Below are 13,786 nucleotides of genomic sequence, written 5' to 3' on the forward strand. Positions count from 1 at the left end.
AGATTGACAAAGATGTTATGCACACAAGATAAAGGGAGTGTTAATGGTGGTGTACATTTTATGTTTGACAAACTTATCAAAGTTGGCAAAGTGTGTCGTAGCAACATAATACCTGACATAACTGACAAAACCTGACACAACCTGAAAAAGAACTGGTAGCTCAAAAATGGTTGTGAATATAGACCTATGGCACACAAAGGCTGGGAATTGGACCGAGAGTGTTGTGGGACTTGGGCTTGTCACCACCTAATTGACAGGTATGCCCAAAATTCCACCCTGTTTTTACAGCACACAAATAGAAAGTTAGAAGCAGTGATGTTTAGAATTTACTGGTGTACATGAGCTCTGAAGACATGGTCATTATTATCCAAGGGTCTATGGCTCTCCCACTCCAGACTATTCTTATTTTAACCTCTGGTGTGGTGCATTTATTGGCATGTAGGTAGCTTATAGCAATTCTGAGTCTAAATCTCTGTAATTTTGAAAACGCATTTAAAAAGCAGTTAAAACGTGGAACATGATACAATAATGTAAGTTAAAGAGGGGTGAAAAGAGGCTTGTGTGGAGCATAATTACATACAAAGACCTGTTGGGCTGAATGGCCAGTTTCTGTGATGTATGTTCCATGTAATTCTATGGAAAGCATCACTGCAGCTTTACGCTCTATTTTATTTCCAAATCTTGGCAATTTCACAAACCCCCAAAAGCAGGAATTTCTACACATACATCAGAGAACAGCCATCATATGTTAAAAAAAAGCAGCTGTCACCTGTGTTGAAGAAAATAAACTTTCACAAAAGACAACAGACATGTTGAAGAAATGTATCAGAGCAGAATAAAAAGTTTATAGAAGCTGTATTTTAGCAGCTTGTGTTGTATATGAATACAAGGGAGTACATTCATAGAAGTTACAACAGAGAAACATATCATTTGACCCAAACAATCCTTATTGACATTTATCCTCCATGAAGAACTCGTGAAAATATACACAAAATAAGCACATCTGTAACTAGAAGCTCATAGCCCATCTTTCTCTATCAAGTTTTTGCACAAAAAACAATAGGAGAAGCTATTTTAATTCTGACAGCTCTAGCTCCACCTTTCAAATGATTTGATTGGTTTGAACTGTAGTGCCTGTAAAGTAGGAAACACAGCAGGCAGATTGAGCACAGCAAGGTTGCACAAACAGCAATGTGACAATGACCAGATAACCTATTTCTGTGGTGTTGGTTGAGGGATAAACATTGTCCAGGACACTGGGGAGAGCTCCCTGTGCTTCTTCAAAATAGTGCCATGTTACCTTTTACTTCCCCCTGAGAGGACAGATTGGGCCTTGCTTTAACGTCCCTTTCAAAAAACAGCATCGCCAACAGTGCAGCATACCCTCAATGCTGCACTAGAATGGCAGCCTAGATTTTGTGTTCAAGTCCCTGGTGTGGGACGTGAATCCACAACCTTCTGAATGAAGAGATTGAAAGTGCTACCACTGACCCACACCTAACACAAAAGGGTTGAAAAGCTATCAGCTTACAAAGCTGTCATTTGGTGTGTTATGTGGTAGATATGGTTGAATTTATGCAAAGTAATACATTTTTCCATTAAATAATTGATGATATCCTTCCTATTTATGCATACGATCATAGTGTTGGCAAGTCTATCACTAGTGGTTATGTGTACAGGGGCTGTGAATCACCTAATCTGAATGGCTTGTACATTTTTGGAGATTCCATGAGTGGGTGAGTCGCGTTTCAATCAGCTTTGTGCATATGTGAAAATCACTGCATTTTAAAAGAGATTCTTTAGATTTTTTTTTGTTCAGTGGGAACATTAAAAAATTAAGGAAACTGAAGGTGGAAAAATTATTATTTTTGATGATACAATTAGCACAATTCATGGCTCCCTGGAAGTGGTAAAGCCTTAAAGTAGTAACCTTTTGTCAATCTGCTGCTACGTATTATTCATATGTGATGTCTCAGTCATTCGGGAATATATTTGTGGGTTGTCTAGTAGTTCTAGCACTTGGAAACCTGGAAAGCATTCGGCACCTCATAAATATTGAGAAGGACATCCACTAAAACGTGGACAATAACTACTTGATGCAGTAGTGAATAACAGATAAGGTATAGGGTAATTCATATTAATGATCTTTCAAATTGACAGTAACTTAACAATATTCTTCTGTTGGACACTGGAAATAGGTGGAAATGGCAAAGCATTTTAATTCGATCCCAGTTCTTGTATCTTCATAGTTTTATGTTACATAAATTTGAGAATTTGAGCTAAAAGCCTTGAGTACTTCTGTGTCACTAATGGCATAGCTCAGTATCAATGGAGTCAGTTTATATTGGTTTAGTTAAGTAATGGACCTCCCACTTGCTATACTTGCTATTAAATCATGCCATTATATTTAATTTTATTATTTTTTGTAAGCTTAGTACTTTTTCATTTGGTAAATCTCCAGCTTGACATGTTTAGAAAAAATAAAATTTTAACTGTTAACATATGACAATTTTAATCACAATATTTATATCGAAAAAATAGAAAGAAACAAAATCAAAGACTTTTACAAAATGATAAGATCGTGCAAATGTAAGCCTTCATTCTATATTAGTTAGAATCTAAGACATTAGTTTTTTTTCATTCAGACAAATTATGGCACTGCAGGAAGATCTGAAAACAGGAATGTGGAAGAAACAAGATATTTGTATGGATGATTACCAAACCTGTTTATTTCCAAAACAAAAATAAAAATACCTGGAAAAACTCAGCAGGTCTGGCAGCATCTGCGGGACAGGTAGAGCTGGATAGAGGGCCAGTGATAGGTGGAGATAGCCAAAAGATGTCAAAGACAAAAGGACAAAGAGGTATTGAAGTGCTGATATTATCTAAGGAATGTGCTAATTAAGGGTAGAAAGCAGGACAAGCAAGGTACAGATAGCCCTATTGGGGGTGCGGTGAAGGGAAGGGATTGAAATAGGCTAAAAGGTAGAGATAAAACAATGGATGGAAATACATTTAAAAATAATGGAAATAGGTGGGAAAAGAAAAATCTATATAAATTATTGGGGAGAAAAAAGAAAAAGGGGGATTGGAAAGGGGGTGAGGATGGAGGAGAGAGTTCATGATCTAAAATTGTTGAACTCAATATTCAACCCGGAAGGCTGTAAGTGCCTAGTCAGAAGATGAGGTGCTGTTTCTCCAGTTTGCGTTGAGCTTCACTGGAACAATGCAGCAGGCCAAGGACGGACATGTGGGCATGAGAGCAGGGTGGAGTGTTGAAATGGCAAGTGACAGGGAGGTCTGGGTCATGCTTGCGGACAGACTGAAGGTGTTCTGCAAAGTGGTCACCCAGTCTGTGTTTGGTCTCTCCAATGTAGAGGAAACCGCATTGGGAGCAACGAATGCAGTAGACTAAATTGAGGGAAGTGCAAGTGAAATGCTGCTTTACTTGAAAGGAGTGTTTGGGCCCTTGGACGCTGAGGAGAGGGGAAGTAAAGGGGCAGGTGTTGCACCTTCTGCGGTTGCATGGGGAGATGCCATGGGAGGGGGTTGAGGTGTAGGGGGTGATGGAGGAGTGGACCAGGGTGTCCCGGAGAGAACGATCCCAGCGGAATGCCGCCAGGGGGTGTGAAGGGAAGATGTGTTTGGTGGTGGCATCATGCTGGAGTTGGCGGAAATGGCGGAGGATGATTCTTTGAATGCGGAGGCTGGTGGGGTGATAAGTGAGGACAAGGGGGACCCTATCATGTTTCTGGGAGGGAGAGGAAGGTGTGAGGGCAGGTGTGCGGGAGATGGGCTGGACATGGTTGAGGGACCTGTCAACCACCATGGGTGGAAAACCTCGGTTAAGGAAGAAGGAAGACATGTCAGAGGAACTGTTTTTGAAAGTGGCATCATCAGAACAGATGTGACAGAGGCGAAGAAACTGAGAGAATGGGATGGAGTCCTTACAGGAAGCGGGGTGTGAAGAGCTGTAGTCGAGGTAGCTGTGGGAATCGGTAGGCTTGTAATGAATTTTGGTGGACAGTCTATCACCAGAAATTGAGACAGAGAGGTCAAGGAAGGGAAGGGAAGGGTCAGAGATGGACCTTGTGAAAATGATGGAGGGGTGGAAATTGGAAGCAAAATTAATCAATTTTTCCAGGTCCAGACGAGAGCATGAAGCAGCACCGAAGCAATCATCGATGTACCGGAGAAAGAGTTGTGGGAGGGGGCCGGAGTAGGACTGGAACAAGGAATATTCCACATACCCCATAAAGAGACAGGCATTACTGGGGCCCATACGGGTACCCATAGCCACACCTTTTATTTGGAGGAAGTGAGAGGAGTTTAAGGAGAAATTGTTCAGTGTGAGAACAAGTTCAGCCAGACGGAGGAGAGTAGTAGTAGATGGGGATTGTTCAGGCCTCTGTTCGAGGAAGAAGCGGAGAGCCATCAGACCATCCTGGTGTGGGATGGAGGTGTAGAGGGATTGGACGTCCATGGTGAAGAGGAGGCGGTTGGGGCCAGGGAACTGGAAATTGTTGATATGATGTAGGGTGTCAGAGGAATCACGGATGTAGGTGGGAAGGGACTGGACAAGGGGAGAGAGAATGGAGTCAAGATAGCAAGAAATGAGTTCCGTGGTGCAGGAACAGGCTGACACAATCGGTCTGCCGGGACAGTCCTGTTTGTAGATTTTGGGTAGGAGGTAGAAGCGGGCCGTCCGAGGTTGGGAGACTATGACGTTGGAAGCTGTGGAAGGAAGATCTGCAGATGAGATGAAGTCAGTAACAGTCCTGGAAACAATGGCTTGATGTTCTGTGGTGGGGTCATGGTCCAGGGAGAGGTAGGAGGAAATGTCTGCGAGTTGACGCTCAGCCTCTGCGAGGTAGAGGTCAGTGCGCCAGACAACAACAGCACCACCCTTGTCAACAGGTTTGATGACAATGTCAGGGTTAGAGCTGAGAGAACAGAGTGCAGCAAGTTCAGAGAGAGACAGGTTAGAGTGGGTGAGAGGAGCAGAGAAATTGAGACGACTAATGTCACGCTGACAGTTCTCAATGATAAGATCAAGAGAAGGTAAGAATCCAGAGGGAGGGGTCTATTTGGAGGGAGAATATTGGGGGTGGGTAAAAGGATCCATTGAACGGGGAGAGGCCTACTGCCCAAAGAAGTGAGCACAGAGTCGAAGGCGGCGGAAGAAGAGTTCAGCATCGTGCCAAGCCCGAAATTCATTGAGATAAGGGCGCAAGAGAATGAAACTAAGTCCTTTGCTAAGCACTGAACGTTCAGCATCGGAGAGGGGAAGGTCAGGGGGTATAGTGAATACTCAGCCGGGGCTGGGATTGGAAGACGGGATGGGGACAGAGGGACGGGCAGGGGTGGAGGGTCCTGGATGGGTGTTGGTGTCGATGAGTTGTTGGAGCTTGCGTTCCTTTGCACCTGAAAGAAAGAGACAAAGTTTCTCGCTGAGGCGTCAACAAGACGCCTGTTTATTTCCAGGACTGAATAATCGTCATCATAAATTTATCATTTCCTTTGCTGAAGATGAAACAGGTAAGTGAAGTCAGTCACTTTTAAGATGTGAAGCTAAGTTGGCAGGCTCAATGCCATGGTATATTGATTATCTAGTCTTCTTACTTCAATATTGTTTATGGCTTGATGCAGCAAATGAGTGGAGTTTAATCGGGATGGTTTGTTATAGAGTTGCACATTGCTGCTTCAGATTTGATTAGATTGGCACCCCAGCAAAAAGAGCATTTGAACTGTTAGACTGTGATGATGAAGGAATTTTGATATATTTCCAAGTTAGCATGGTGTGGGACTTGGAGGGGAACTTGCTCTTGGTGGTGTTCCCAAACACCCGCTGCCCCTTGACCTTCAAGGTGATGCATGTCATGGTGTGGGAGTTGCTGTCAAAGAAACCTTGATGAGTTGCTGCATTGAATTCAATAGGAAATACACATACTGCCATTGTGTGTTGGTGGTGGGGGAAATGAATATTTGAAGTACTGGTTGGGCTGCTGATCAAGTGTAGGTAGTTTTAAAAATGGTAATTTTTGTGCAAATCAAGGTAAAAGGTGTTGGCATTGGTGAATCAGACTTCAGGGACTCAATGTCAGCATCTAGCACTGTCCATATTGAGAGGAAACTCTTTTGAGTTACCAACAGTCACAGATTGCAACTTCTTTCAAGTATAATCACAGTTCTTGGTTTTCCAGGAGTGGGACATGAACCCACAACCCTCTGATTCAAAGGCGAGGGTGCTATGAACTGAGCCACAGCTGACCCCTCAAAATTCTTTCGAGTTATCAACAGTCACAGATTGCAACTCTTTTGAGTACAATCACAGTTCTTGGTTTCCAGGAGTGGGACATGAACCCACAACCCTCTGATTCAAAGGCGAGGGTGCTATGAACTGAGCCACAAATTGGGACGTGTTTAACATGGTGCTAACAACATTGAAATAGGCAACACCTGGGAGGGTTGAAAAAGTGAGTAAGCAAATTTCTCTTTAAAGAGGTTGCTTCAGTCTAGCCGAGCATTTTTCACATAACTGCAGTCTCTGGCTAGACTAGATTTGAATCCAGAACCTGGAGATAATAAATATACCTTTTAATTTAACTGCATGCAAAACACTGCTTTAAAATGGCTAAAAAAAAAGACTGGAAATACCCAGTAGTTTAGACAGTATCTATGGAGAAAGAAAGGTAGGTTTAATGTTTCAGTTCTGATTTATTTCAGATTTCCAGAATCCGCAGTTTTTTATACATTAATTTGATAGTCTCTTTGGGTTTCAGTCAAGAGTTTCAATAAAACTGCAAACGTTTACAGACAATAACATTGTAGCAATTAAAATACAATTTAAATGCAATTAAATATAAATGAAACAGTTTTCTTTAGGCTGGGAGCCACACATTTCCATTATAGCCTCAGTGTCTGGCTTTATTTAAATGTTTCCAGTGGAAAAAACAAAAAAATTAAGAATGTTGTATTTATGCATCTCTGTAAAGCACAATACTGCCCACTGCAGGTGCTGCTGTAAGATATCTGTATGACAAGCTCCTTCTCAGTGAATGCGGAGGATGTTAGGAGCACATCCTGCCCTGAAGTACATCCAAAGCATTAAGGCTTCATTATTCATGCTTGCTTCGTAAATTTTAACATTATTGCTGAACAAAGAGACATGTCGAAGCTTTTTGCCTTGCACTCATCAGGATACTTTACAAGAATACCAATAAAGGAAAAAGCAACAATTTATACAGTATGAGAAGAGAATGCTGATTGGTTGGCAAGTGGACTCTGATTGGTAGAGGCATTACCATGGAGAATGCACAAGTCATGGTGACTGACAGTTAACTGCCAAGCATTGTTTAAAATCACAAAACCATCTGGCTGCTTGATCCACCAAATACAACTTGAGGACGAAGGAGAATTTGAATTCTGTGCATAGCACAATTAAAAGTTAACTTTTGTTATGCTGTTTTTACTCTTTAGAATACTTATTTTATTTAGTAGTTTTTTTCATTTATTATAAAAAAAAGTGGAAACTTTGCTCAGGAATTTTGCAATGCTACAGGGCTCTAATGTGACTCTACTGCATGCTAATATCAATGTGCCCAGAAATAATGAGCAGATGTTTAAACTCTCAGCTGGGTCACATTATAGATCAGTCATAAAGCATAGGATGTTTAGGCTTAAGAAAATCAGAAATGTGAGTATTTGAGTATTTAATACCTTAAAATCTTTATTTTTAAGTATATAGCCTCAGCCAAATCTAACTTTCATACAAGGACTTAACACCAAAAATTGACAAATCTGTAAAGTACCCAAGGGGATGAGTAGACTTCAATGCATGCAAATTGTTTAAACCCAGGAAGAGACTTCAAAATCGACTCATTGAAACTTTTTAAAATTTCCTGTTCCTAAAAAAAAATTAAAGGCGAATAATTCATTGTCAGCTTAGTAAACACATTGATGAAAAGGAAATTTAGTTTGAGTTTAGTTGCCTGATGCCATTTGTTATGAGGTAATTTGTAGTCCTGGAAATTAGGCAGATATTTCTCTACAGATTTTAGAAACTACATTAGGCACATGGTGAAAATAGGAGTATGACATTGGGAAAATTAGCAAAATAATACATGTGAATGGCAGAGCAGTTAGATAATCCCGATTTATTGAACGCTCCAGCACAGTGATGTGGACATTGGCACCTAATGATTTATGAATAGACTAATATGAATTTGGCGCAAGATATTAAGCAAGTCACATGTATTCCTTTGTGAATACATCTATATCACCAAGCTACAAAATTTCTGAATTATAGATCAGTCAATAACTAATCCTATTCCCTGAGCAATATTTTATAATCCCTTTAGGGGAGTTATACTTCTTGCCTACTTCCTTTCCAAGTGCATATGCCTCACAAGGAATGATTTACAAGCTCATTGATCCTTCCAGGTCAGTGTTCATTTTATGCTCATGACCTTGTCTACTGTCTACTATAGTTCAACACAAGTAGTGAGCTATGACTAGTCTGTGTTTAATAGACTACCATGTAACACGTTTCTGTAAAATATAGGAAAGGATCTCCGCTGAAATCATTAGATATTTTAATGATTAATGCCTTGAATATTATTAGGCAATTAATATCTAAGTTGTGGGTAATTTGGAAACACATTAGAACCTTTTAAACACTTAAATAGTAAAATCTAAAGAAGTAATCACTTATATGGGACTAAACTAACTAAATGATTCAGGTTGAATTAATTAGTGGAATTTAATCTCATAGATGATTCTGGTAAGATTGCTGAAACATTATGGCCTTAAAATAGCCACAGTGTCTATCAATATATGCGCTTAATTAGGGTTCAAGACCATAAGACCATAAGACGTAGGAGTAGAAGTAGGCCATTCAGCTCATCGAGTCTGCTCCGCCATTCAATGAGATCACAGCTGATCTGATAATCCTCAACTCCACTTTCCTGCCTTTTCCCCATAACTCTTGATTCTCTTAATTGTTAAAAATCTGTCTATCTCAGCTTTGAGTATACTTAATGACCCAGCCTCTACAGCCCTCTGTGGTAAAGAATTCCACAGGTTCATTATCCTCTGAGAGAAGAAATTCCTCCTCATCTCTGTCTTAAATGGGCGACCCCTTACTCTGAGATTATGCCCTCTGGTCCGAGACTCTCCCACAAGGGGAAATAAAATCCACCCATTTACTGGATGCTAAATGTTTTTCTTTAATATATATCAATAGCTATAACCATAAAGGGGGCTCGTTTAATCCTGTTTAACATTGACAGAATTATGTTGTCAAAAGATGGGAACTGTAATCAAGGTGAAGATTCAAAGGCAGCTATTATTTGTGTAGCACTTTTACTAATGTAATTGGCACAAGATGCTTCACATAGGGAAACATGGATGTCCAGCAATAGAAGGAAAGTTGGGTAGATGACTTAAAAGATGGTTGAAGAAATTGATTTGGAAAGTAGATTGGGAGGTGGTACTGTAGGGAGGGAAGGGTTAAGCAGGTAATTTTAGAGAATGGAGCTATGGTAGTTGAAGACTTCATGCTCAAGATGTATTGGATTGTTTGCATAGGAGACCAGAGATGGAAGACCAAATGGCTTGATCTGGGTTATAGCACTGGGGGAGATTTATGGAGTAAAGTTGGGGATAGTCCATGCCAGCAATTTGTAAGGATTTTGAATTCACTACATTGTTGAGGTGATGGGTGAATGGGAGAAAAAGTGGGCAGCTGTACTTTGGATGAGTCGGAGTTTATCTAGGATGGAGCATAGGAGATCAGTGCTGGAGAAGTCAAGCATGGAGAGAATGAGAGAACAGATCTTGGTTTCAGCAGTGGTTCATATAACCTGGTGTTTTAGAGGTTGAAGAAAGTAGTCTTGTGTTGATAGAATATGGGATTTAAAGCCTGATTCAGCCTGAATTATCTCTGAGAAAGGAGATAGAGTCAGGAGAAGAATGCACATAATGCTGCCGAGCGGGTGAGGACTGGTGGTGGCCCGGCACAGTTGGCAACTTCTCAGCCGCTTTGAGCAGAAAGCCCTAGATTTGGAGAGGCGCCATGCGCCCAGGTTCATCGGTGTCGGTGAGGCTAGGGTGCCACGGGCAGGTATGTTTGCCCAGCAGTGAGGTCGCCTTTGTTCTCCCAACAGCCATGGCAGTGCTGAATATTCAGGGATTGAAGTTTGCAACATGGCTTGACCATTGCTCATGGAAGGATGAGCGCATAATGATCCAGGGGACAGGGGTGCACATTGACAAAAACAGAATTACCTGGAAAAACTCAGCAGGTCTGGCAGCATCGGTGGAGAAGAAAAGAGCTGACGTTTCGGGTCCACATGACCCTTCAACAGAACTGAAGTATAGTTAGGAGAGAGGTGAAATATAAGCTGGTTTAAGGTGGGGGGCAGGGGGAGAGAGAAGCTGAGGGTGGGGTGGTTGTGGGGACAAGCAAGCAGTGATAGGAGCAGATAATCAAAAGATGTCACAGACAAAAGGATCAAAGAGGTGTTGAAGGTGGTGATATTATCTAAGAAAAGTGCTAATTAAGAATGGATGGCAGGATACTCAAGGTACAGCTCTAGTGGGGGTGGGGTGGAAAGACTAACAAGGTATTAGTTGTAGATTTAAAAATAATGGAAATAGGTGGGAAAAGAAGAATCTATATAAATTATTGAAAAAAAAAGGGAGGGGGAAGAAACAGGGTGGGGATGGGGGGAGGGGGAGTTTAAGATCTAAAGTTGTTGAATTCAATTTTCAGCCCGGAAGGCTGTAAAGTGCCTAGTCGGAAGATGAGGTGCTGTTCCTCCAGTTTGCGTTGGGCTTCACTGGAACAATGCAGCAAGCCAAGGACAGACATGTGGGCAAGAGAGCAGGGTGGAGTGTTAAAATGGCAAGCGACAGGGAGGTTTGGGTCTTTCTTGCGGACAGACCGCAGGTGTTCTGCAAAGTGGTCGCCCAGTTTGTGTTTGGTCTCTCCAATGTAGAAGAGACCGCATTGGGAGCAACGAATGCAGTAGACTAAGTTAGGGGAAATGCAAGTGAAATGTTGCTTCACTTGACGTTGTCTCCATGTTAACTGATCCAATGTCTTTGTTCTCCCTTTCAGCATCAGCAGAGCAGGGCCGGGAGAAGGAGCGGAGCAGCAGAGGCCCTATCTCAAACCTGAGGGCCCTGAAGTCACACCAGCGTCACACCATCTCTGTCAGTCAAGCACTAGCGCAGATATTAGCACCTTGGTGTGAATTAGAACATCGGCTAGTGTCCCGGGGCACAGCCATGAGGGTATTTCACAGTCCCTGGAGGAACTGGCAGAGTCAGACAGTGCCCATGGTGCCAGCAGTCGGAGGACTGCAGGGGACCAGGCATATGCTCAGTCAGTGCCTGATGATGTTCCTCTGGAGTCGTCCACAACGAAGCAGGAGCAGGAAATGCAGCCGGGTGTGCGGGAGCATTTGGTGGTGATAGAAGATGCTATGCTTGGCTTGGTCTCCGTGGTGGAGGAGTCTACATGGATGATCGTCGAAGCAATGAGCCAAATGGCCTAGCGCCATGCGTCCTCCATGGAGAGAGTGGCGACTTTCGTGGAAAGCCTCCTCCAGGAGACCCATCAGAGCTTCCTGGGGATGTGCTCGGACCCGCAAGCCCTTACATCAGCATTGACCTCAGCTGGTCATTGCCAATGTGGGAGATGGTCTGGGCACCAAGTTTCCCAGCTTGGTGCCCATCCATGCACGGTGAGCAGGGAGCTCCGAAATGACCTCATGTCTGCGCAGCAGCTGCCTGTTGTCTCTGCAGGCTCCTCTCAGGGCACCCCAGATGAGGGCGGCAGCTCCCCTGGCCCTCTGCCAGTGACCATTGGCTCCGTTGAGGCTGTGATGACTGGGGAGATGCCAGCTGTGGAACTGGCAGCTCCCTCCCAGGCAGGACAAGCACAGGCTCCACGGGCCAAAGGGCGACCGTCAAGGTCATTGAGGCCAACAGGACAGCAGAGTCAGCAGGCTGTCTCAGATGCCACTCCCAGCGACGGGTCAGCACCCGAAAACATAAACAAAAGACATCTTAGGCACACCACGGGTTTCTCACTGGTGCCTTTGTGTTGGCCTGAGATGAGGTCTTTGTGAGTTGGTGTGATTTTTAACACGTTTATCATTTTGTTTCATTAAGTTTCTTTGGTTGTAATATTAAATTCAGACATGTCACCATGGCTGAGAGTGCCTCTTTTCTTCTGCAGGTGGATGGTTCCCAAAAATGTTAGGACTGTTTTGTGGGATATTCAGCTTTATTAACCAAGACTTTAGTTAATGTTCCTAACCAGGGAGATTTTGCACTTCGGAATCGAGTATGAAGCCTATAGTCGAGGCTTGTCCTGGAGGTCCATATGTGATGTGCTAGCTGAATGTTCATTGGATTAAAGCCTCCTGGGTGTCCCTGCCTCCCTGGAGTATGCCCGGGTCAGTGGCTACCCCCTCAGCATTTCCCTGTGCGTGCTCATCCTCGGACTCACTGCTGGACTCATCGTGTGCAGCCGCAGACACTGCGTCAACGTCTTCATCGTCCACTGCGTCCCCCCTTTCCAGCGCAAGATTGTGAAGAGCGCAGCATGCAACCACTATCACCAAGACATGATCTGGGGGGTACTGGAGTGCGCCCCCTGAGCGGGCCAGCCATCGGAAGCGCATCTTGAGAAGAGCGATGGCTCTCTCCACCACCAATAGGCATGGCTCCTATTGGACCGCTGCTCAACTTCTGTTCTTGGATGGCGGAGAGGCGTCCTGAGCCACCTTCTGAGGGGATAGCCCTTGTCACCCAGCAGCCATCCATCCAGCTGGGCTGGAGCACTGAAGAGCCCCGGCACCTGGGAGTGTCTGAGGATGTAGGCATCGTGGGAGCTGCCTGGGTAACTTGCTCAGACTTATAGAATCAGCATCCTGTGATCACACACTATCTGCACGTTCATGGAGTGGAAGCCCTTCCTGTTGATGAAGGCACCGGGCTCACCTGCTGGCGCCTTGATGGCCACATGTGTACAGTCTATTGCACCCTGGACACGGGGGAAGCCAGCAATCACTGCAAAGCCCCTGGCTCGCTATACCTGGCTTGCCTGGTCACAGCGTAAGTGGATGAAGGTCAATGCACGCCTGAACGTCTGTGACCTGCTTGACACAAGTGTGCACAGCTGATTAGGAGATACCACAAAGATCACCCGCTGACCCCTGGAAGGAGCCAGAAGTATAGAAGCTGAGGGCAGCTGTGACCTTTAGAGCCACTGGCATGGGGTGTCCGCCCACACAGTTCGCGGAGATCTCAGGCCCTATCATCTGACAGATATAGTTCACTGTCTCCCTTGAGAGACGGAGCCTCTTTCGGCACTGCACCTCAGACATATTGAGGCAGCTGCTTCGCCGCCTGTATACCCTGGCAGCAGGATAGTGGCGTCTTCTGTGGCTCCTTCCGCCTTGGATTACCTCTTGGCCCTACGCCCCTTGTGACCTCCCAAAGGTGGCTCCCCTGGAGGTTCAATGTGCACTCCTGACCTCCTCCCCCTTCTAGCCCTTCCTTCCTCCTCAGAGGAGCTGCCTCCAGTGTAGAGTTCAGCTCCCATTCCCAGGCTAAGGGAGGCTTCCTGAAATATGCAGGCCCAACAAAGATTCCTCACTGCAGACTGCAAACCTGAAGGTTGTGAGTCCAGACCAAGCAGCTGGTATGTGTTTTGAAGTATTGCAGATCACACAGGCAAGTATCAGTAACTTTACTTGGGACCTCACTGAAC

The 13,786-nt window shown here is 44.1% G+C and overlaps 1 protein-coding gene across 1 annotated transcript in view; it reads left to right on the plus strand.

Annotated features, from left to right (window-relative positions):
* hhipl2 (HHIP-like 2) overlaps positions 1-13,786 on the plus strand; it is a 65,106-nt gene that overhangs the window by 18,338 nt on the left and 32,982 nt on the right. The window contains 4 exon segments of the mRNA XM_078556362.1: positions 1,609-1,736; positions 2,646-2,713; positions 5,464-5,538; positions 8,361-8,442. Coding sequence (XP_078412488.1) covers positions 1,609-1,736; positions 2,646-2,713; positions 5,464-5,538; positions 8,361-8,442 — 353 coding nt within the window.

The sequence above is a fragment of the Cetorhinus maximus genome, chromosome 14 (genome assembly GCF_964194155.1).
Source record: "Cetorhinus maximus chromosome 14, sCetMax3.hap1.1, whole genome shotgun sequence".
NCBI classification, from domain to species: Eukaryota; Metazoa; Chordata; class Chondrichthyes; order Lamniformes; family Cetorhinidae; genus Cetorhinus; species Cetorhinus maximus.